The 23,142-nt window shown below is 53.8% G+C and overlaps 9 protein-coding genes and 1 non-coding gene across 10 annotated transcripts; 4 read left to right on the forward strand and 6 right to left on the reverse strand.

The window, feature by feature from the left end:
- Positions 1-338: 338 nt before the first annotated feature.
- Positions 339-1,145, reverse strand: LDX57_004981 (uncharacterized protein; the record flags this gene model as incomplete). Its single annotated transcript, XM_046086661.1, has 3 exons — positions 1,094-1,145; positions 755-1,036; positions 339-692 (listed from the first exon to the last, which is right to left on the reverse strand). The coding sequence occupies exons 2-3, from the start codon at positions 995-997 to the stop codon at positions 339-341; spliced, it is 597 nt and encodes a 198-aa protein (XP_045942626.1). The 5' UTR covers positions 998-1,036; positions 1,094-1,145.
- A 1,875-nt stretch (positions 1,146-3,020) lies between these two features.
- On the forward strand, positions 3,021-4,218 carry LDX57_004982 (TauD/TfdA dioxygenase family protein; the record flags this gene model as incomplete). The annotated part of the gene is made up of 3 exons (XM_046086662.1): positions 3,021-3,246; positions 3,297-3,629; positions 3,686-4,218. The coding sequence occupies 3 exons, from the start codon at positions 3,021-3,023 to the stop codon at positions 4,216-4,218; spliced, it is 1,092 nt and encodes a 363-aa protein (XP_045942627.1).
- A 185-nt stretch (positions 4,219-4,403) lies between these two features.
- Positions 4,404-5,953, reverse strand: LDX57_004983 (glycoside hydrolase family 76 protein; the record flags this gene model as incomplete). The annotated part of the gene is made up of 4 exons (XM_046086663.1): positions 4,404-4,973; positions 5,042-5,491; positions 5,549-5,793; positions 5,860-5,953. The coding sequence occupies 4 exons, from the start codon at positions 5,951-5,953 to the stop codon at positions 4,404-4,406; spliced, it is 1,359 nt and encodes a 452-aa protein (XP_045942628.1).
- Positions 5,954-7,293: 1,340 nt separating this feature from the next.
- On the reverse strand, positions 7,294-7,395 carry LDX57_004984. The gene has a single exon. It is a non-coding gene; the product is annotated as a tRNA-Phe (tRNA).
- A 115-nt stretch (positions 7,396-7,510) lies between these two features.
- Positions 7,511-9,433, reverse strand: LDX57_004985 (uncharacterized protein; the record flags this gene model as incomplete). The annotated part of the gene is made up of 1 exon (XM_046086664.1): positions 7,511-9,433. The coding sequence occupies one exon, from the start codon at positions 9,431-9,433 to the stop codon at positions 7,511-7,513; it is 1,923 nt and encodes a 640-aa protein (XP_045942629.1).
- A 954-nt stretch (positions 9,434-10,387) lies between these two features.
- On the reverse strand, positions 10,388-11,619 carry LDX57_004986 (alcohol dehydrogenase family protein; the record flags this gene model as incomplete). The annotated part of the gene is made up of 4 exons (XM_046086665.1): positions 10,388-10,445; positions 10,498-10,594; positions 10,652-11,430; positions 11,504-11,619. 4 exons carry the CDS (start codon positions 11,617-11,619, stop codon positions 10,388-10,390), a joined length of 1,050 nt encoding a protein of 349 aa, XP_045942630.1.
- Positions 11,620-12,227: 608 nt separating this feature from the next.
- On the forward strand, positions 12,228-13,852 carry LDX57_004987 (acyl-CoA dehydrogenase family protein). The gene is made up of 3 exons (XM_046086666.1): positions 12,228-12,671; positions 12,735-12,787; positions 12,834-13,852. The coding sequence occupies exons 1-3, from the start codon at positions 12,392-12,394 to the stop codon at positions 13,818-13,820; spliced, it is 1,320 nt and encodes a 439-aa protein (XP_045942631.1). The 5' UTR covers positions 12,228-12,391; the 3' UTR covers positions 13,821-13,852.
- Positions 13,853-15,304: 1,452 nt separating this feature from the next.
- LDX57_004988 (uncharacterized protein) lies at positions 15,305-15,910 on the reverse strand (the record flags this gene model as incomplete). The annotated part of the gene is made up of 1 exon (XM_046086667.1): positions 15,305-15,910. The coding sequence occupies one exon, from the start codon at positions 15,908-15,910 to the stop codon at positions 15,305-15,307; it is 606 nt and encodes a 201-aa protein (XP_045942632.1).
- Positions 15,911-17,310: 1,400 nt separating this feature from the next.
- Positions 17,311-19,115, forward strand: TUB2_2 (tubulin beta chain; the record flags this gene model as incomplete). The annotated part of the gene is made up of 8 exons (XM_046086668.1): positions 17,311-17,322; positions 17,428-17,451; positions 17,515-17,540; positions 17,590-17,631; positions 17,688-17,742; positions 17,808-18,263; positions 18,331-18,665; positions 18,722-19,115. The coding sequence occupies 8 exons, from the start codon at positions 17,311-17,313 to the stop codon at positions 19,113-19,115; spliced, it is 1,344 nt and encodes a 447-aa protein (XP_045942633.1).
- A 1,815-nt stretch (positions 19,116-20,930) lies between these two features.
- Positions 20,931-22,731, forward strand: LDX57_004990 (MFS transporter; the record flags this gene model as incomplete). Its single annotated transcript, XM_046086669.1, has 4 exons — positions 20,931-21,328; positions 21,386-21,996; positions 22,047-22,293; positions 22,347-22,731. 4 exons carry the CDS (start codon positions 20,931-20,933, stop codon positions 22,729-22,731), a joined length of 1,641 nt encoding a protein of 546 aa, XP_045942634.1.
- Positions 22,732-23,142: the final 411 nt, after the last annotated feature.

Consider the following 23,142-nt stretch of genomic DNA (forward strand, 5'->3'; position numbering starts at 1 on the left):
CTTGTCAGCATCGTCTTTCACGGAGATTTGAATGTTGGCATACGGAGTATACTCAGGTAGGGCTGAAGCATTCTGCACGGTCGCATGGGCGCACGTCGACGAAACCACGGAATACCTGAAGAAGAAAAGAGTGTAGAATAAAGCAATAAATTCCGTCAAACGACATGAGATACAAAACCATTATCGAAGCTCCTGCAAACGCTAGGACTTCTCATGATTGATCAGAAGCATAAGGACGAGGGCGCAGATGTCACGTGCCTCGTATCGACCCCGGCAGTCGAAGCCTCGAAGAGAAGAAACGCGATGACAAGAAACGCGATGACAAGAGCTAAAACATATCAACCTCCCTTATGAGGACCAAGGCAAATGCGCATGTTCCAGCAGGCATCGCCGGGGCAGCAATCTGTATGATAGCGACAGCGACGACGGCACTTGTTGCCCTTCTTTCCCGCAGTAGTCACGAGATTCAACAGCGTGTCCTGGTCAATAGGCGACACATCCATGTCATCGTCAGTCTCGATCTCTTCAGTCTGGTCGATCACGCTCTCGTCGGAGCCCTCGAGGGGAGCGGGAGTCGTGGGTATAGCCTCGTCAGCAGACGCACGACGGCTCACGCGACCGGGAGGATAACAGAAGGTATTGATGCAGTGCTGGCGCCGATTGCAGTCGCGGGTTTCCCAGCATCTGCCAACCTGAGTGAGAGACAGACGTCAGAATGATTCCACTTGGGGTCAAGGGTGGAGAAGAACTTTACCTTGAGGGTGCAGTGACCACGAGAGCATACCTCATTCGAGGAGCAATCGGTATTATTGACACAGGTAGCCTTGAACTGACTAGCAGGAATCTCAGCCTCATTTGAGGCACCAGGCAGTCCAGGATGCTCGTCCTCATTGATAGCGTTGGTAACAGCGTCGGCGACATCAGAGCCATCGGAGTCCTCGAAGTCACGACGGCCATTTTTGGAATGGGGGAAGCAGTGAGTGTCAGAACAAGACATGTACTTGGGGCAGTCCTTGTCCTTCAAACATCTGCCTGGCTATGGTGAGGGTTAGTCAATGATTTGAAGTCTGACGGGCATTTAAGAGATACTCACGTTGAGGGCGCATTTGCCCTTGGAGCAGTGCTCGGGGCTCGGACAGGCCCAGTCCCCTCTACATGGCTGGCCAGGATACAAAACATCGGCTTTGACATCGAAGTTAGCGAGAGTATTGAAAGGGGGATGGGAAGGGGATGGACACACCGTTGTTGGCCTCGGGGATAGCGACGGCACTCACTAAGGCCACCAGGAGGCAGAGGAAAAGAAGGTTCAGTTTCATTGTGAGCGGCTACGCGATGGTATTGGAACAGGTGGGAACGAAGGAGAAAAGAGATGCGAAAGTGAGTAAAGAGATGGGTGGGTGGGTGTAAAGAGAGGGTGAGAAAGGAGGAAGAGGGGAGAGGGACTTTATGGGCAACTGCAGTGCAGTGAATAGCAGGTCAGTCCGGAATCTTCCTCTTCATTGAACTTGTAGGAATTATTCACCGTAGGTGAGACGGAAAATTCCTAGGATTTGCCAGTACCCTCAACGTCATGTATAGCAAATAGCCATATCAATGTTACTTGAATGTTTCTACGTGGTTGCCGGGCATGAAGCTATTAGATAGACTATCATGATACTCGAGAATCCATCACGGTGAGAGTTTCGCGCTGTGGGTCAGAATTGCCGTATAAGAAAGCAAGTAGACAATTGCTGGACAGTGATAGAATATTCGGTTAAGTCGCTCACTTACCTGCAGACGCTCTCATCATCCAGCTTGCAGCTTATCTTCATGAAAGCAACTTCATTGCCAGTCAACGCAATGCCTGTCTCGTCTCTCTTTTCGACCTTGGCATGAGCACTTGCATTTGCGATAATTTATAATGCAGCGAGTGATAAGCCAAAGAAATAAGTTGTCCTATTCCCTCTAGGTCCCAGATAATTTTCCTGAGACGCGGCAATCAATAGTGAGATCATGGCAACCTGGCATAGGAGCCTACTTCACTCTGTCAACTCAATTCCACGTCTTTCGTGTTTCTATTCCCATCCAGACTCCTCGTGACAGCTCGTCCTACCGCCGTTGTCGACTGCAGCCAGAATGGCAATACATCATGAGGCGAAGCACTCAGTAATAGGAAGAGGCTTTTCTTGAGTCGCCAAAGGATAGAAGCTGAGAAACTCGATTTGGTCAGCTGGCTATTTCCGAAGTGGAAGATTTGGATAATCACCTCTCATCGTGAAACAACTCCTGTTCTACTGTCGAAGGCTCAAGTATATTTGTTTGAGATTGTCGCCTGGATCGACCTTGGTTATTCCATCCCTCTACGAAAACCCCACCGAGTTGAGGCTTCAAAGATAAGCACATAGCACCCTTCATTGTCGTGGTATGAACTCTTGGAGTACAATGCTGAGAGAGAATAACGAGGAGTCAGGCATATAGGATCGGGTATCCGGCCCATGGGATACCATGCCAGATAACGGATAAAGACAACAGGATTGGCCCTCGGGCCTGGAGAAACTACGACGACATTTGAGCAGGCTAGAAATTTCCTATACTTCGCTATCAACCAGTGAGACCGGAACGGATGGGGCATGTCATGACGTGCTCCCGTCGCCATCTGAAGTCATCCCCTTGGCAATGAGGAGAGTACATGAGCATCTCCAGTCTTCCGGCTGTCTTATCAATCGCATGGCGTAACCCCTGTGGGATATTATCACATCCTCATTACCCCTCTCCAGGCATGAGGGGAATGCAAATGGTGGGATATGACATGCTCCGAGGTCACAATGGCGAACATTGCAGAGGCATGCATAAGTCCATGGATGTCTACCCCAGAGTTGATTCAATACCGGTAGTATGATTTGCTCTTGAGATATCATCGGTCCGCGGCATCATTCCCTCTAAGCTCTATTGTTGGGATATAAAAAGCTCATCTGCCTCCCTTCTCTCTGGCAACATCAATCAAACCTGATCCCAACCAGTCTATAAGCTCCAACTCAGCCATGGCTCCCTCTCTCACAGACGCCGCCCCCGTCGTTCCCATCGTGGAAGGAAAGCCCAGTCTCAAGTCTCTGCAACGAGAACCGCTCAAGTCCAAGGGCACCCTGGACGCCTTCGAGTCATTCGACGTGACGCCCATCATCGGTCGAGAGTTCCCGACTGCCAATCTCAAAGAGATCCTGCGAGCCCCAAACTCCGATGATCTCCTGCGTGACCTCGCCATCACCGGTATGTTTCATCTAGCCCGAACATCACGCCTCTGTTAACAGACAGTATAGTCTCCCGTCGCGGTGTCGTCTTCTTCCGCAAGCAGGACGACCTCGACAACGACCTCCAAAAAGAACTCGTGCAGCGACTCGGCGAGCTCTCCGGAAAGCCCAGCACATCGGGTCTGCACATCCATCCTATCATCAACTCCGGGCGCGAACACGGCGTCAAAGACGACGAAATCAGCGTCATTAGCTCCGCCGAGCGCCAAAAACTCTATCGCGATCGCAACGAGACCAAACGCCAGAGCGCCCGGCGAGAATGGCACAGCGACATCACCTTTGAGCCGATCCCTAGCGACTATACAATCCTGCGTTTGACGCAGCTCCCCGAAACGGGCGGTGGTATGTCCTCGTTCCTCCATTAACCACGTCAACTAATCAGTCCCCTCGTCGAACAGACACCCTTTGGGCCTCGGGCTACGAAATCTACGACCGGCTCTCGCCACCGTACCAAAGGTTCCTCGAATCCCTCACCGCGACCTACGCACAACCCGGGTTCAACCGTATCGCCAAAGAGAACGATTTCGAGATCTTCACGGGGCCGCGCGGCGCACCCGAGAACGTCGGCGACGTGCTCAAGGCCATCCACCCGGTGATCCGGACGAACCCGGTGACAGGGTGGAAGTCAGTGTTTGCAGTGGGCACGCACGTCGAGAAGATCAACGACCTGGCGGAGGAAGAGTCGCGACACCTGCTGGAATGGTTTGTGACGCTGATCGTGGAGAACCACGATCTACAGGCGCGGTTGAAGTGGCGGAATTCGAACGATTTGGCCATCTGGGATAACCGCAGCGTGTATCATGCGGCGACGTTTGATTATGTCGATCAGGGGCCGAGAACGGGGCATCGCGTCGTCGGGCTGGGAGAAAGGCCATACTTTGATCCGCTCAGTACGGGGCGGCGAGAGGGCTTGGAGAGGGAGGCGAAATGATTGTTCCTTTTCCGGGCCTTGGGATACTCATTGAAGTCACTTACAAAGTAGACAATATGTATAGTCTATTGAAGGTATAAACAGAAGCTCATATATACAAAAACGCCCATCTAGTCAACATAGAGAGAGACCATACAACCCCCTATACCCAAGAAAGGAGAAATAGTAAGATAAATATCAACAAATCAAGCCAATAACAACCATCCGACCATGCCCAGCCAAACACCGGCGAAAAGGACCGTCAGAATACCGGCCCCCGCGCGGTCACCCGTGGTGATCGGCTTCAGCTGGGTCTTATCCTTGTCGCCGTCGCCATCACCGGCATTAGGGTTGCTGGTACTGTTTCCACCGGTCTTGGAAGTGACGGGTCCGGACTTGTCGTTCTTCACCAGTGCCGAGACGATAGCTTCGGTGGCGATGATCTGTTCCTCCATGCCGACCCATCCGTCCCACTTATTTTGATACCATCGCACGCCGCAGGTGTTGTTGCTCATGCCGCTGCACGACTTGGCCGCCGCCTCGGCTGAGGCCTGCAGCTTCGGGAAGATCGTGTCGTAGGTCGAGGGGACGACGAGACTGATAAAGGCCAGCCAGTGCACGACCAGGCCCTTGAATAGAATTTCGTTGTCGTTGCAGACCTCGTTAGGTTCGCATAGCGTTTCCGACATGATGTCGTTGTACTTCTGGGGGAAGAAGGTCTTCATGGTGACACCGAGAAGGCCGTCGAGGGCGTCTTTCCACTTGGCATCTTCGGTCTTGCCTGGGGTCAGTATTCGTGTTTGAAGGAATGTGAGGGGCGGGGGTGGATCACGGCTCAACGTACGTGATTGTACATGTAGGCGGCACCCATCATGTAGGCGCCGTAGTTGTAGGACCACTGATTGTTGCCCTGGGTCTTGCACCCGTTGTCGATATCCGTCGAGTCGGCCACGTTCCACGTCTTGTTGTTCACCAGCGGGGAGCTGACACTCCAGTCCCAGACCTTCTCGGCCCAGTCCGCGTAAGTCGAATTGTCTGTATACCGGGCCAGGCGGGCCGCCAGCTGGAACAAGCCTCCGTTGGAGATGGAGTTCTTCATCGCGTATCCGGCCTGGTAGGGGAATATTTGCCACCGAAGTCCACCGCCACAGTTGGTCGTATCCCATCGTTCGATCTGCGTGTTGAAGACTCCCTGCGCTAGGGACAGCCAAGAATATCCGTCGTCGACGTCGGCGAACTTGATCTCGGCGGCGGTCATGGCGGCAACGCCCCAGAACATTTGATCATCGTTACCCTAGACCGGTCAGTCATCAAGCTCTCTTGCAGAACGGCAAGATCCGCGTTCTCCTACCAGATAAGAACTGTAGTTGGACGGCATGTAGTCTCCGTCTCCGGCCTGGTGTTCCATTCCCTGGGCCACCGCATCATTGTAGGTCGTGTCGCCAGTATAGTGCCAGTAGAGCAGCAGGCTCAGAAACAGGGCACTACCCTCCCACCACTTTGTCGGGAACGCTCCGGGGTTTCCGCCAGGCTTGTCGCCGTCATACCATGTCATCGACCCTTTGGCCGTCTTGCTGGCAGCATCTTTCAGGGAGTCTAGTTGAGGGAGGCGCATTAGCTGTTCGGATCGCGGGTGAGGGAGAGAACCCCTGAGTGACGTACCGTCATCATTCAGATCGATATCCAACGTTCGCACCACCTGCGCAATATTGATAGCTACCAGGAGGAGCCCCCAATGGAACCAGAATCGGGCCATCCTGGCAGGTTGGGTGGAATGGATCAGGCGATCAAGGTTTGGCGAAGGCGAGAAGCGATGGAGGAGGAAGAGGGGATGGGGAGAGATGAATTGAGAGGTCGAGGGAGAGAGGGAGAGACTGAGAGAAGGCAGCTGGCAATGCAGCAAAGGGACCCAGAAAACACGACAAAGCGAGAGACAAGCGCCCGCACTAGCGTACGGTGGACGAGCTGTGGGCGTCCGGACTTTGCGATTTTTTTTAATAGTGACGAGTCCAATAACGTGGACTCGTGCTCGTATTTCCGAATTCCTCAGCAGTCCGCGGCAGGAGAAAGGCCAGAGCGAAAAGCAAAAAAGAAACCTGGCAAGTGGTTGCGTGTCGGACCAAAGCGCACCATTGATGGTGGAGACTGGTGACAGTGTCTGACCAATGTTCGCCCTCCAGCGGGCGTAATTTCTCAGGAACCCTCCGTCTTTACGTATGCAGTGGATCCCATCGTGGGGCCGTGGGCAACTTGGCTTTGGAAACTAAGCTTTGCCCAGGAGAAGCCGCTGAAAATAAGACTTTTTTTGGATGCGCCAGAGAGAAAAGGAAGATGCGTGGGCGGGCGTTGGGCGACGTCATAATGGGGGGTGCATGGTCTTGTACATGTTTGAGACTGCAGACTGCAGACTGCAAACACTGACAGATACAGAATCCTCCGTGGACAGCGAAGGCAGTGCAAGCCACGATGGACAGTAAATAGTAATAGATGGATGATGGACGATGGACCGCTGGACGAGGGACCAAAGGACGGCGGAGGATGGCTGACTCATCGTGCCACAACGGAGGCCCGCGGATCGTCGATGACGGCAGCACTCGGTCTACAACTCTACACCGTACACAGTGGACACAGTGGACGCTGAGTGCTGAGTACAGTGTACACCGTAGGAGTAATCGACAGGGGCCGGACGAGTGGAGCTAGGAAGACCCCTACTTCCCCGGGTCGGTCTCCAGCAAATGCATCAGGAGTCCATCTGCCAATCTACTCGCATGCGCTGAGTCGCTGACAAGGGTTGGTCGATCTGGCCGGTGCCCCACATGAAACAGCTTTATCTTGAATTCCTGATGCAGAAGGAATGTACGGTGTACGGAGTAGTGGATAGGGAGGAGATTGTACTTCGTATGTAGAAGTGATGAGATGCCGGGTGGAATGGATATACTCTATTGAAGAAGGCCGGCCACATCGCTGGCATATTACATCCGTCTATATAATTACTCAAGAGGAACTATACACATAATAACAAGAAGGGAAAAAGAAGAGGCGATGGAAGTGAAGTAGGTAACATGAGAATGGTATAAAAAGAAAGAAAAAAGATAATGGGATGAACCGGGATTGAACCGGTGACCTCACGATTGCCAGCTGAACTGACTGACTGAGTGGATCTTCAGTCGTGCGCTCTCCCAACTGAGCTATCACCCCTTGAATACAAGGACTCGTTTATTTTAATGTTACTGGATCCACTCGCCAGTTAATAGAGTCAACTACTCACCAACATTTTCAACTTTCACCTTCCAACTTCTTCACTTCTTCAACTTCAACCCCTCTTCTTCTCCCTTGCCTTCTTCTCCCTGGCAATCCATCGACTGCGCGTGCGAGCCCATCCTGCCCCTGTCTTGATCCACATGACTTTGCCGTGGTATCCATGCATCGCGAGCCAGCTAAACTCCCTTCGCCTCAAGATGATCAACCGCCGCAGGAATCGCGCCACGTCGTCGTGATCGTGCTTCAGGGCGAATAACAGGGCAGACTGGCGCTTCTTGGCACACTTGCCCACCAGGTCCTTTTGATACCGCACGATCGCCCGCGTGGCCGCCAGATTTCCGTGGCGCGCGGCGTGGTGCAAGATCGTGCGCCCCATCTTGTCGACTGCTTCGACTTTCCTCGATGATTTCAGAAAGAAAGACATCGTCGTGTCATCCCGAAAGTGCCGAGTGAAATTCATCAAAGGAGTCCGTCCGTAGTGCTCGGCCGAGTCCACCGACGCCCCCGCGTGGATCAGCTGGCATGCGCAGCTAGAGTCGGCCTTGCAACAGGCATACCAAAGCGCTGTCCGGCCGCCCACGTCGCGGCGATCGACATCCCTCCACTTTGACAGCAGGTGCTCTAGAACCTCCACGTGCCCCCCGATTGCTGCAAGGTGCAATGCTGATCTCCGCCATTGATCTTGGTCCCGTTCGATGTCGAATCCCTCCCGCTGCGTGTAGATCTGGACGATTCGCAAGCTGCCCACGCGACAGGCGTCCAGCAGTTCCTGGACCCCTTCGAATTCGGACGCATGATGCACGGCACCCACCATCAGCCACTCGACCTGCTGGATGTTCCGCGCCGCCAGCGCATAGCTCAGCGGCGTATTGCCCTTCCCGTCTCTGGGAGAGCAAAATGCCCCCCGATTAAGGAGTATCGCCACCATCAGAGGTTCTTTGGTCTTTCTCTCGCGGGCATCGGTCACCATGTGCAAAGGTGTCACTTGGCCCGAGGCTTGCGCGTTAACGTCCGCTCCGCTGTTGATCAAGGCCTCAACCAGGTCGATGTCATCTTCGCAGACGGCCATGTGCAGCGCCGTGACCCCGTTGGACTTCCTCAAGCTCACGTCCGCCCCGAGAATGGTCACCATGTGTCTCGCACAGGCCATCTGCTTGGCAGCGATAGCATACATCAGCGGCGTTCTCCCGTCCACATCCTGGATGTTCAGAAGCTCGGGCACCGCTCTCGCCAACAGATCCACGTGTGCCGCCCTCCCGCGGGTTGCCAGCTCGTGCAGCAGCGATTGGCCGTTATCACTCCCCATCCGTGTATTGAATCCGTGGCGGATCAGCAACTCGGCCACCCGCGTGTCACCCGACTTCCCTCCCTCCCCTTCGAACATGGATACGGCGAAGGGAAATTCAGGCGTTACAAACGGCATTCCCCTCTCTAGGAGGTATTGCAGCACATCCACGCTTCCGCGGCTCGCGGCGAGGTCCACCGGATTATTGGAAAGCGCAGCCGCCCCCATGCCTTCGAGAGAGGGAGGAGGAGCCCGGATGTATTGACTTGCTCGATTCGGGGGGCTTTCGTAGCACAGACACTTCAGGGCTTCCAGCTGATTGTACCGGATCGCCCCGACAATCCCTGTTCCGACCACCCTAGACCAGTCCGTGTTTGCCGGCATCTGCTTCAAGGCCTTGCGGATAGTCTCTGGCTGGCCTTGCCTGGCCGCCCATTCCACCACCGAGTCATCCATCCTGGGCACGAAACCAACCGCCTTGACGTACAGCTCCTTGGACAGCAAGTCTTTCAGGATTCGAGCGGCTCGGACCATTGCCGCCAAACTTGATGCATCCATGAACGTCCCGATCAAGTGCAGTATTTCGTTAGGGAGGGTCAGAATCGACATGTTAGATTCTCCGTCTTCACGGCCCTGCATCTCTAAGTCCGGCTGATTGGCCTCGCAATCTTCCTGCACAAAGCTGTACATCACCTGACTTGCTCTCGTTCTGGTCATCTCTTTATCGAGCACCCGCTGGCTGCGTCGAAGCCCATTGGGGCTATGACTATTGGTGTTTCGTCCAGATGAAGGCATTGTACACAAACAGGCACAGGGCGCGTTCGAGAAGCCTCATTCGCTTGGCTTTCCAGGTAGGGGATATCATGATGTGATTACAAAGGCCTGGGGAGCATCCTTGTATCACAGAGGTCTTTTATACTATCTATGAATGAAATTCTGCCGCGGCTTCTCAGCAGATCATGACATATGTTTGGGAAGCCATCGGGACTTATCGTGAAGTAGCCATACAGCAATTCATGGCTTTGTCTCTTTGGTCTGTCTTCTGCGGAAGCTTCAATCTATTTAAAGCCCATGGCCAAATCATGGCCTGCTATTGGACATCAAGTCTGATTGGATTACTTATCATTGGAGCATCCAGGTGAGACCACCGTCATACAGCTTTGGGTCATAGAGCAGGCCTCAATTTATGTGCCTCAGGCAACCAACAAGCATGCGAGCTCACAGGATCTTGCATTCTTTGTTCCCACATCTACTCACCTCAATCAAGCCCAGCTGACTGCACTTGAATGCCTTTCAGGCAACATCAAAGTTGTAAACTACATCATGTCAGCGTGTCCAGTATTGCAGTCGTTGCCTTCTGATGAGCCACACATCGTTTTGAGTTGATTTGAAAGCGCTACGGTAGAATGAGCCGCAAAGTTGTCACGCTCCTCACTGACGAGCACCATTCAGCCCTTGCGACTGAGATTCAGCTCTACCAAATATTGGATGATCGCGATAAACAAGTAGACTAGAGAGAATAAGCCAAGTCGCTGGGGGTTACTTTGGCGCTTGAGCAGCGAGTCTGCCGATGCATCCTTTGCCCAAAGATTTCAAACAATGGCATGACTTTGTAATCTGGCTAAATCTCGTAAACTACGTGCATTATTTCCCCGCCTCGAAGATGATCTTTTGAGACTTCATTTGGTTGAAATCGTGGTACCTAAGCATGTCAGCGCGATATTCGCAGAGACTCTGGGGTACTCGGTGCTCACCCTTGTACGGCCTGAGAGAGCGGACGGATGTCGAATGAAGCCCAGTCGAGAGCATCTTGCTTTCTGACCAAGAGCTGCAACGCTTCCTCAAAGATGCCTAGCCAATGTCAGCCGCGTTAGCCCCTCTGGCCTCTCCGGGGGGCGTTCAGCTTACTTCTAACCGGGCATCGGCCCATTTGCAGCTTCAGGTTCTTGCCATACGCCTCATTCCCCGTCCACGGAATCGAATCGTTATGCACTCCCACGCTCGAAATGGTACCCCACGGGCGAAGTAGATCGAACGACGACCTCAGCGCCGCACTCAAACCCACCACCTCAATAGCCACATCCGCTCCCCGTCCCTCCGTCAGGTCCATGACGCGCCGTCGAAGTCCATCAGCATGCCTCTGGAAGTTCCACGGCTCGGCCCCGAGGCGCTCAGCCAGCTCCAACCGAGACGGGACGCTGTCAATGGCGATGAGATGCTTCGGCTTCCATTCCAGGGCACTGATCAGTGCACAGATGCCTACCGGTCCGCAGCCGAACAGCAGCACGGTGCTTTCGCGTATATCCGACTCGCTCAGGGCCTGAAAAGCGTTCTTCGCGGCGAAGTATCCCGTCGGAAAGATATCGGCCATCATTATCAGTTTCTTCTCGTCGATGGATTCCGGGGCAGCCACCAGGGTCGCGTCGGCCAGGGGAACCCGCACGTAGTCCGCCTGAGCTCCATCCAACGCCACACTTCCGAAGAGTCTACCCTTGGCGCACCGTGACGAGAACCCACGCTTGCAGTAGAAGCATTCGCCACAGCTGATGGTGAAGGGCGAAACGACGCGATCGCCCTTTTTGAACTTCTGGACATCGGCGCCGACTTGGATGATCTCGCCGGTGAACTCATGACCCATTATGAAGCCTGTCGCGGATTTCTGGTGGCCGCGAAAGACGTGCAACTCGCTGGGCGGAGTCAGTCGTTGTACGAGCGATTGCGAGGTGCACTGGGGTAGCTGAGGTAACTTAGGTGACCTACCTTCCGCAGAGCGCAGTATAGCGAACGGCCACTAGAGCGTCGGTTGACTCGATCTGGGGAACGGGGCGGGACTCCAGGGCGACCTCCAAAGGGCCCTTGAAAACGACGGCTTGCATGGTGTCTGTCATAGCGAGGGGATCGAGATGTGACTGAGGGAAGGGAGGTGTAAGATGGAGGAGGTGGTACGCCGCTATAGTTCTGACCCCACATCACTTGCTGGGCCGAGGCCCGTGGTCATCGGTAGTTGGTAAGGCAGAGAAAACATCAAAAAAGACGTGCCGCGATTCGAACGACCTTTAAAAAAGGCGGTCAACAGCAAAAAAAACCTACTGGGCCATCGAGCCTCAGAACAATATATTATTTTATTAGAATATTCCTATACCAGTGATTCTCTCACTGGGATTTGCATCGCCGCCATAACTACTCCGGGTACTTTGGTCGAAGGGGGTTGTATCATTTTCTAAGGCTAGAAAATGAGTACTATAAACGCTTTCTACCACTTGGGGTCTAAGCGACCGGCGTAAGTCTAATCGTGGGGGATTCATGCAAATGGATGGGTTGCGAGAGATATATATCTTCCCCGTAAACAACCGATTTTGTGTCGTCCATTGCAGTTCTTTTTTTCTTTCCCCTTCCCATCCCTCTTTGTTTTTTTTTCTTTTCAATCACCACGTGATACTTCTTCTACTCCATTACCCGTCAACTTGATCTCGTCTTCTCTCACCAGAAAAAAGGATACAACACGTGAAGAACTCCGGATCCCCCGTCGATCCTCCGCGCACCGAGCCTCGGACCGGAGACCGTCTGGATCCACGCGGGGCTCCAGAAGGATAAATATTCCATGGAATTCATCTCTACCACGTTCATTCCCCTGCCAAACTCCCCATTATGGCTACAGTATCCTCGAACCCCGTGCCGTTCTCGGAACCGCCATACCTGCGCGGACTCCCCTCTCCTTATCACACAGAAAGTCACCACCAATTCCAAAAACGATGTCGCCAGTTCTTGTTCGAGAACCTGCTGTCGCGCGCCATGGAATTCGAGACGGTCGGTGAGGTCCCGGCCAGTGTTTTCCAGAAGTTCAACGAGCATAACATGCTCCTTCCCAATCTCCCCGCTCCCCTGCCGGTCGACTGGCTGAAGCGACTGGGCATTCACGATATTCTGGGTAATTCATCCCCCCCCCCACCCCCCAACGCGCCGAAGCAAGGGGCTGAGCTGACCCAGATAGGCGTCAAGGTCGAAGAATGGGATTACATCCACGCCGGAATTTACGCGGATGAGGTAAGTGACCGAGAGTCTCCCATTGAATCAAGCTAACTGTTGCAAGCTCGGTCGTTCAGGTCTCAGCACCGGTAGCGGGCTCAACGCCGGCTTCGCGTTCGGCATCCCTCCGATCATCAAATTCGCCAGTCGAGAGCTCCAGGAGCGCGTGCTTCCCGATCTCCTGCTGGGCCGAAAGCGAGCCTGCATCGCCATCACCGAACCCGACGCCGGCAGCGACGTCGCGGGCATCACCACGACGGCCGTGAAGTCTGAGGATGGACAACACTACATAATCAACGGGGCGAAGAAATGGATTACGAACGGGATATGGTCGGATATAGCCACGATGGCGGTTCGCACCGGCGGGCCCGGCCCTGGCGGTCTTTCCGTGGTCCTTGTCCCCTTGAAAGGTCATCCTGGTGTCACCCTGCGCCGATTGAAAGTTTCCGGACAGGCCACGGGCGGAACCACCTACATCGAGCTGGACGACGTCAAGGTGCCGGTGGATAATCTCGTCGGTCGCGAAGGCGAAGGCATGCGCATCATCATGACCAATTTCAACCATGAGCGTCTCCTCATCAGCATCGGCGTCACTCGCCAGGCCCGCGTCGCCCTCTCAACCGCATTCTCCTACGTGCTGAAGAGACAGGCCTTCGGGAAACCTCTCATGGACCAGCCCGTCGTACGTCACCGACTCGCCAAGACCGGCGCCGAGCTCGAGACGCTATCGGCCTTTGTCGAACAGCTGCTCTACCAGCTGTGCCACCTCAGCAAAGCCGAAGCAGACCTCCAGCTGGGCGGAGTCACCGCAATGGCCAAAGCAAAGGCGGGGATGGTGCTGAACGAGTGTGCCCAGTGTGCCGTCTTGCTCTTCGGCGGATCGGGCCTGACGGCTTCGGGACAAGGGGAGCTAGTTGAGGCTATACTACGGGATGTACCAGGTGCCAGAATTCCTGGCGGCTCGGAGGACGTACTGCTGGACCTGGGAATTCGGCAGCTCGTGAAGATATACACGACGCAGGAGAAGAAGCTGGGGAATTCGAAGCTCTGAATAGCTATCAATTTACTTGTGCAATGACAGTCAGTTCTTTGATAGAACCTATACCGTAGTTTACTAGCTAGCTAGTTGACCGTAACCAACCATGCAACCCGAAGCTCGTTGGACAAAACCCACAGTAAGGAGCACCCGAGGCAGAAGAGACGTAGGTACTCCTGGTTGCCTTCGCCAACCCAAAGGACGCGAAAACTGAATCATAACAACAATAACTCCCTGTCAAAAAGTGAATCGTCTCTCCCCAATCCTCTTTGCCCCTCCGCCCCTCTTGTCCCCACAGCTGTCATCATCATCATCATCATCTCCGGCGAGCGAACTTGCCATCCCAGCACCTCAGCCATCGATTTCGAAACCCGCGAGCCGCCCTTCCCTCAGCCCCTGGCCAGCAAACATCATTACGTTTAGCAAAGACTGCAACTGACATGGCAGACGAGGAGAAAAGACCGACGCAACACCAGCAGGCATTCCTGTGGAGTTTTATAACCAACATGGACGGTGCAAGCCTCGCTGCTCGGAATGGACTGGGTTGATCACCCGAGTCATATCACACCTGCAGCCCAAGAAAGCCGGACCCAGCCTACAACCAGCAGCAAGCCAGAAGTCACTACCCTAAAGCACTCCGTGATTAACAAAAGGAAGAGGAGTGAGCTTTGAACTTAGAGGCCTCGTTAGTACTCTGGAGATCTTTCTCGTTTTAAGGATGGGTCTCTAAGGAGTTGGCGAACTACTTCTGGAGGCCGATCAAGCTGACCTTCCTGGAGTGCACCAAGCGGAGATTCAAGAACTTGGACAATTTCCCAAACGACTATTCCATCTACGTGCACAATTATGGGAGCGACGCACCCCTGTTAGAGGTGAAGGTTCGGCTATTCAGCGCACGCATGCGACTATCAGCTCTAAATGACTTCGAAGACGGGTCGACCACATCGAAGGGACCACACCCAGGCGAGCAGGGCCGGCCGAGCAACATCATCCCTTGCCTAATTAGCCATCATTCAACGGTTACATATAATATCCCAATGCAAAAAGGTCCAAGGATAAAGCTATTTTTTTAATGGTACTAAAGATGTTCTAGCTCCATAGATACCGAGACTTTCGGGAGCAGCACATAGAAGTTGTACTCCATGATGGGAGAAACACATCTAAGTCCGATTGTTGACTTTGAGGTATGGGGTGAATATAGAAGACCTTGCTTGTTTATTCAACCTAACATCTGACACTAACAAATAATTTCAAACAGAGACGCGCGATTGCGACTAAACCGCAAACCAAGCTCCAGGCAGTTCTTGAAGAATGACCCAAGATGATGCCCACTCCGAACATAACACCCGATCAATGTCCAGCGATAGCAGGGCTACTCCTGCGCAGCTTCACTTAGCATGTCCTACTTGGGAACTCTCTGGTCCGCCATGCCTAGCCCGCTGCCCCAGTCAATACTGATTCCAGCCAACTAAATTGGATTCCAGGAGAACAACATACCTTTAATTTCCCTGAGCACACTGCTTGGCGAACTTGTCCACGTAGGCGGGGAGGGTCTTCTGCCAGATGGTCTGGTCGGAGTCGAGCGCCTTGATTTTGTTGCACTTCTCCTCGGTGAGCTTGGCGCTTCCGGAAAACTCCTTGACGTGGTTCATCAGGATGGGCTGGGAGGCCTTGAAGGCGCAGAGACCGTAGTCGAAGACACCCTGAAGATCGTTGCAGAGAGGCTTGTTGCCCTCCTGAGCACAGCTCTTCTGTACGGCGGCGACAACCTGGGTGCTGGTCTGATTGAACAGCTGCTGCTCCTGCACGGGGACCTCCAGGCGCTGGTTCACGTCCTTGATAATCTGCGGCATCACGTAGTTGTGCAGATAGTGGTTGTGCTGGTTGATAGTGGCCTTGCAGCCCTGCTGGCACACTTCCTTGTGGAAGTACTGCATCAGCTGCTGGGGCTTGTTGCCAACGACCTGGGGAATCTCCAGGCAGCTCTGAGGGATGGACGGCAGGCCAGTGCTGCCAGCGCTGCCAGCGTTGCCGACACTGGCGGCGTTCGCGGCGGAGGCGACGGTGGTTCCAGCCACCAGGAGCGAAGCGAAGGAGAATTTCATCTTGAAGGTTGGGAGTTGAATTTAAAAGTATTGGGAGAGAGAAAAGTATTTATCTTTGCTGATTCGGCTGAAACTGCTTTGCTGTTGGGAATGCAGTGTTGAATTGGCCGGATGAATTGGGGTTTTTATACCTGGCTGTGAAAGTCGGATCCCATATAACGATCGGTCGACAGACGGTAGGATTGCCGCGTTCGCTCCAACCCATCTTTGAGACTCAATTAAGCCCTGACCTGCGGGGAGGAATAGGCGTTTCGGAGCAGGGCCTTGCATGCTGCGGTTTGTTGTTGGCTGTAGATCATCGCAACCCAAAAATGAGCCACTGCATCTGAGGCACTCTAAACCACCCTACGTCATGCGATTGTTTCAAGTCTGGTTGAGATCAGGAACAGCCGGAGGCCCCCAGATTTCGAAAGACTTCTAGAATTTTGGTCATTACATCACGGCGTCTCATGAGGGGATCAGCCGATGAATTGCCGGGATGTTCGTGCTCGTCGGCATTTGGTCAGCAAAACAAGGCGCGGACACGGACAAGAACAGGAACGTAGGACGTGCCTGATAACTACGTGGATGGGGAAGAATCGGCAGAAAGCACGGCATGTATCCATTGTTCCCTCGGAGAATTGGCTTCTCCCCGGTCGCTTCATCCTCGGAAGAGAAGAATGATTACTCTCGGGGATCGGCGAGAAGTCTCAGGTCTTTGTGTAAACTACGGACTATATTCTCAGTCCCATGCATGGGTCGGATTCATCAGACACGACATGTCTGATCATTGGGCCCCAAAGGTGACCGATTCATGAAATGATGCCTCGGTGTGTTGCAGACTGAGTCCATATTCTCGAAAGATGCCTCGGTCGGGTCAACCTGGTGAGCATATATTGATCATGAAAAAACACACTACAGTATACGAGCCGCGTTGCCCGGCAACGTGGTGGAAGGCTGCCTTAGGCAGACCAGCCTTTTCCGTAGTCCTACAGACTACGAGGATCGACCGTTCCTGACGCACGGTTGGGACGATCGACCGTTCCCCGGCGGTGGGGCCGACCGTTGTCACTGTAGTATGGACATTGTACAATATGTATGTACAATATGTACAGACTACAGTATTCTTGGACAGAGTCAAGATCTACTGTAGGTAGAACTACTCCTACTCCGGATGTGCCCAACCGGACTGCCGGACGGCTAGTCAATAATGGGCTGACAGCCTGACAGGCGCTGCGCCATCGCCCAAACCATCCTAGACCCTTTTCTCTCTCTCCCTCCCACTTTTTCTTTCCCTTTCCCTTTCTTTCCCTCCCCACGCGTCACGCTCCACTTCGTTTTTCCATCCCTCCTGGAATCTCCAGACTCCATCGTTCGCAGAATCTCCCGATCGTGCTACGTGCTACGTGCTACCCGCCAAGATGCGTGAGATTGTAAGTTGTCGGCCCTCTCCCCTTGGTCGTGTAAGCTGAAAATTCGACCTTCAGCGACCGGGCCATTCGACGCACGAGCGCCATTACTGACAATACGATTTGCAGATTCACCTCCAAACCGGCCAGTGTGTAAGTCTTCCGACTGCAATCAGATCTCCCTAGGTGATGCTGAACGCTCCCTATCGGCAATAGGGCAACCAAGTTGGGTCGGCCTTTTGGTAAGTCGCTCGCTGCTCTACTGCTGGTCAACCGCTAACCTCCATCTAGGCAGACCATCTCTGGGGAACACGGTCTCGACGGATCCGGAGTGTCGGTCCTCTCAATCTTCTGGCGATGACCAATCCATGTCACTGACGAAGCTCTAGGTACCATGGTGATTCGGACTTGCAGCTGGAGCGGATGAACGTGTATTTCAACGAGGTGCGTTCACACACCGTACCGACCTCTCCCCACATCGTATGCTGACCATGCTGACCCTGCTACAGGCCGGCAACAAGAAATTCGTCCCGCGCGCGGTCCTCGTTGACTTAGAACCCGGCACGATGGATGCCATCCGCTCCAGCCCCTACGGCGGCCTCTTTCGACCAGATAACTTTATCTTCGGCCAGTCGGGCGCCGGCAACAACTGGGCGAAAGGCCACTATACCGAAGGAGCGGAGTTGGTGGATCAGGTGGTGGACGTCGTCCGTCGCGAAGCCGAGGGCTGCGATTGTCTGCAGGGCTTCCAGATCACGCACTCGCTCGGCGGTGGAACGGGCGCCGGCATGGGAACGCTGCTCATCTCCAAGATCCGCGAGGAGTTCCCGGACCGCATGATGGCCACCTTCTCCGTCATGCCGTCGCCCAAAGTGTCGGATACGGTGGTGGAGCCCTACAACGCGACCCTCTCGGTGCACCAGCTAGTGGAGCATGCCGACGAGACCTTCTGTATCGATAACGAGGTGGAACCTCCTCCCCGTCCGGTGAAGTCGATCGAAGCACGGACCCGAGGCTAATGCGATCGTTTAGGCACTCTACGATATCTGCACGCGCACCTTGAAGCTGTCGTCGCCCGCGTATGGCGACCTCAATCATCTGATCTCGACGGTCATGTCGGGCATCACAGTCAGCCTGCGATTTCCCGGCCAGCTGAATTCCGATCTGCGGAAGCTGGCCGTGAACATGATCCCTTTCCCGCGCCTGCATTTCTTCATGGTGGGCTTTGCCCCGTTGACTAGCCGAGGGTCCCACTCCTTCCGCGCGGTGACGGTGCCCCAATTGACCCAGCAGATGTTCGATACTAAGAATATGATGACCGCCTGTGATTTCCACAACGGCCGCTTCTTGACCTGCTCCGCTCTCTTGTCAGTGCCCTGCCTCTGCCCGTCCCACTTTGACCCGGAGACTAACGCACGCCTAGCCGCGGCAAGGTGTCGATGAAAGAAGTGGAGGATCAGATGCGCAACGTGCAGAGTCGCAACTCGGCCTACTTTGTCGAGTGGATCCCCAACAACGTGCAAACGGCGCTCTGCTCGGTGCCCCCACGCGGGCTGAAGATGTCGTCGACCTTCGTGGGCAATTCCACTTCCATCCAGGAGTTGTTCCGGCGGGTCGGGACGCAGTTCACGGCCATGTTCCGTCGCAAGGCGTTCTTGCACTGGTACACCGGCGAGGGCATGGACGAGATGGAGTTCACCGAGGCGGAAAGCAACATGAATGATCTGATGTCGGAATACCAACAATACCAAGATGCCAGCATTTCGGACGGAGAGGACCAGTACGTGGAGGAGCAGGCATTTGAGGGCGAGGAGTAGACAGCTGTGCGTATTGAGAGCGGGGGGCTTGAGCTAATTTGAACCTGTTTGATTTATTTTTTTCTTTCTTCGCTAAATTCTTCTGCCCATAGGCCCTTCCCCATTCCCCATTCCCTAATTTTATCCACATTCCCGCATTCCAATTCCACGCGACTCCATTGTCTTATCTCGGGCCGATCTAACGTCTTCGGAGCGGTGGCCACCGACTTACTCTTAGGCATGCCGATCGCTGACAATCTTGGATCTAGGTCCTAGAGAGACAACTGTCGGCGCTAAGCACCTTCGTTCAATCTAGACCAGAATATCGTCGATCGTGGACAAATTACAGGATTTGCAAACTAGAAGAAAGAGAGCTCCTTGACTCTGTCTCTGCTCATTGTTTCCCGACCGGCTTGCCGACTCCGTCCCAGGGCTACGGCCTGCAGCACGCGTCCTATCGTGACTCCACCGCACATTCGCAAAAGCCAACATAGAACACGACTCAATCCCCACTACTTCCCACCGTTTCCCGCATCTCCCGCCGGAGATCCGCCTGCGTGTCTGGTCGCTGGTGCCCTCGCCTCGCACCCTGACCGTGGCCTGCCAGCGAGTCGTCAATCTCACGCTGCTCCACTACGCCTAAAAGACGTCGGCAGGTCAATCACGAAGTTCGTGTCGAGGCCCTGCGCGTTTACCGCTCACGCATGCCTAGCGAAATCCACCATTAGGTGTCAATGCCGACTGACCTAGAGCTGTGGTCCTCCTCTTGCAAGGAGCAAGAGCCAACGCATCTGCTTCTCGACCAAGGTCGCTAATGGCCCTAGGCCTATGGATCATCATATCAGGCAGATCTTCTGCAAGCGCCCCGTTTTCATGACACATCATTCTCTTGCTGGCCAGTTATTGCCCTCGTCTCCTCTTTCCTATCGCGCGCCAGGGGTTTCACCTAAAGTCCCGTCCACTCTGGGATAGACTCGGTCATTTTCTGCGAACCGCTTGCAGCATGTCGAGATAACACTGCCCGGATTCCCGGCGTGGATCTAGGGCCATGTCAGGCCGGGTCATCGCGAAATCGTGCAATCGCCGCATCCGCTGCAGTGTAGCCAGGTAGAAATGTCCCAAATAAACCTAAACCGTCACTTCGATGATCCTTCGGCTCGAGGGCCACCTCGACCTACACGGACCGCAGCACATCGTCGGTTCGGATGCAGGTGGCCGGACACTCGACATTCTGGCTTTTAACATTTATCCACTAAACCTATCGCGAAAAGGCAGGCCGGGGGCGAGGACCGCAGTGCTTCTACTATACGCTCGCAATCCCTATTATTTGACCTGCCCGTGTGCGAGGGAAAATTGAAGAAAGCTAGACAATTTGTGTCTGCCCTATCGACACATTTGAGTTTCTAGACAAGGATAACCACATAGAGAGGCGATTTCCTCCTGACGGACATCGCCAGCGTGGCTCAGGGGAGCCCCAAAATTGTGGATGGAGGATAAAGAAGGCGAGAGACGGCTTGAGTGTGAATCAACATGTTCAGGGGAGCAGACCACCCCGACCAGCCAGATAAGCTAGAAGACCACATCCCGGCAGATTCTGATATGGCTCACTGTCTGGTGGGCTTTGTGGAGGTCGAGAGGGGGGCGTCGTGTAGAATTTTGCAAATCCACACCCCCCGGATGCCTCCCGAACGGGGAGATACCCACTTTTTACATCGGGGCTGCTCGACAAATTTCAGAATTTTCCCACCAGGCTTTTACTCTCCACCGCGATTGTTAAATATGTATACTGGGAGGCACGCTCAGGATGGGCTATCATCTCGTTTGTCACGCTCAGGTATGACTATCTTCAAGTGGCTCGACCGTCGCGGCGTCCAGAAGGCTGAGGGGCCCGGCAGCCCTAAGAAGCCTTTAGAGCCAACGATCGTCTCGCTGGGCTCGTCGCCACCAGATACTCCTCCGATCGGCCTTCTCTCACCGGCCGGAGGAGAAGAGGTGTTGGCTTTGGATAAGCGTCCGGAATTCGGCCGGTTGGCCTCGTGGAGAGGCGGGTTGATCTTGTTGGTGACATCCGGCTCTCAGTTCCTGGATAACGTGTTCATGACCAGTGCCAACATGGCCCTATCGTCCATTCAAGACGAATTCGGCGTCTCGAGTAACAATTTGCAATGGATGATTTCGGCCTATACCTTGACTTTTGGTGGCTTCCTGCTCCTGGCTGGAGTCTTGTCCGATCGGTATGAGTCCCCCTGTCGGCACATGTTGCCTTGGAGGCTGTGCTAATTTAGATACAGCTATGGACGAAAGAACATCCTTTGCCTCGGCCTGATCTGGCTCTCTATCTGGACCTTGGCGATCGGATTCGGACAGTCGTTCATTCTGCTCACGATTTTCCGTGGACTGGAGGGAATCGGCGCCGCTATGACGGTACCGTCTGCTATTGGTATCATCAGTTCTTACTTCACCGGTAAAGATCGAACTCGCGCCCTTTCCATCTACGCATCGGCTGGCACGATCGGTTTCTGCGCAGGTCTAATTTTCGGTGGCTTTCTGACTTCCTCGTTGGGATGGAGGTACATCTTCTATTTTATCGTTGTCATCACCGGCTCGCTAGCCGCCCTGGGCGCCATTGTGCTGCCCAAGGATATCTACATGGAGCGCACGAAGGTCAAAATGGACTACTTTGGTGCCATTCTATCGACCGCCGGTCTTATTCTTCTCCAATTTGTGCTATCCGGTGGCGGGGTGTATGGCTGGAGTCAGCCCTTTATCATCGTGCTTTTGGTTCTTGCCGTGGCTATGCTGGTGGGATTCGTGCTGCTGGAGAAGTACATCAGCTGCCCGATCATGCCACTGTCTTTGTGGAAAATCCGCAACTTTGCGGGCCTGTGGATCGCTGGTTTCAGTAAGTTGTTGGTGAACCGTATATAATTTGAATACTGCTAACGATATCAGCCTGCTACGGAAGCTACCAAAACGTCATTTACTACATCGTCCTCATGGCGCAGCAGGTGGACGATCTCTCGTCCGGCGATACGGCCCTCCGCTTCCTACCCATGGGTATTATCGGATTCATCGCATCCATGGGGACGGGCAAGCTTTTGGAGTACTTCAACGGAAAATACCTGCTCCTGATAGGACTTTTCCTCACCGCGGTGGCTCCGATTCCCAGTGCGATTACTTCCAGTCCCGAGACAAGCTTGTGAGTAACATGCATGCTGGACGGTTTATCTGCAGGATGCTAACGCAACACAGCTGGGTTAATGTTCTTCCCACATCCCTGATCAGCATCACGGCCGTCTCATTCATCTTTGTTACAACAAGCACCGTCATGCTGACCAGTGTACCCGTTGAAATCAAGAGTCTATGCGGTGGCATGGTAAGTATTCCGCTTTGCTTTCTACTACAACACCAACTGACGGCGTCTTCAGCTCAACACCGCCTTCCAAATTGGATCAGGTGTCGCATTGGCCATCTCGGCTGCCGTCACCAAAGCTGTAGACATCGAGAAGGGACACGGGCTGGCGCAGCAATACTCCACTGGTCTCTGGTGCTCTGTTGGATTGGGTGCGCTTGGCCTAGTCATTGGATTCTTCGCCGTCCGTCGCAAGGGGATCGGACCCGAGGACCGCATGGGTGACCCTGTTGCTATCTAATTTCATTTCGCATCGAGCCTTTACGCACATTGATGATATAGCTGGGTTGGGCATTAGGCTTACGGATATTGGGCATAGTTTGGATTTTATTTATTATTAGTTTTATTTTACTGTTTACTGTTTGCCGTTGCGGAGGACTTCATCATTAATGACCATAGATTCTAGACGGACGGATAGGGATAGAGTGGCGATAGTTTGATGACCCATATAAAAGTTTGAGCTCTTTTTCCTAGCGTCAACTAATTTTGCTTCTCTAATTTATGGTGGACCAACATTCTACACAGTAACATTTTCGCAGCGGTCCACAAAACAAACCTTGCCCGACCCATTCCCCCAGGTGGACCTGGACTCCTGTCGATCCGCCGGCCATTCAGGGCTGCGGTGTCCAGCACATG

Source organism: Aspergillus melleus, assembly GCF_016097325.1.
Source record: "Aspergillus melleus strain CBS 546.65 chromosome Unknown contig2, whole genome shotgun sequence".
NCBI classification, from domain to species: Eukaryota; Fungi; Ascomycota; class Eurotiomycetes; order Eurotiales; family Aspergillaceae; genus Aspergillus; species Aspergillus melleus.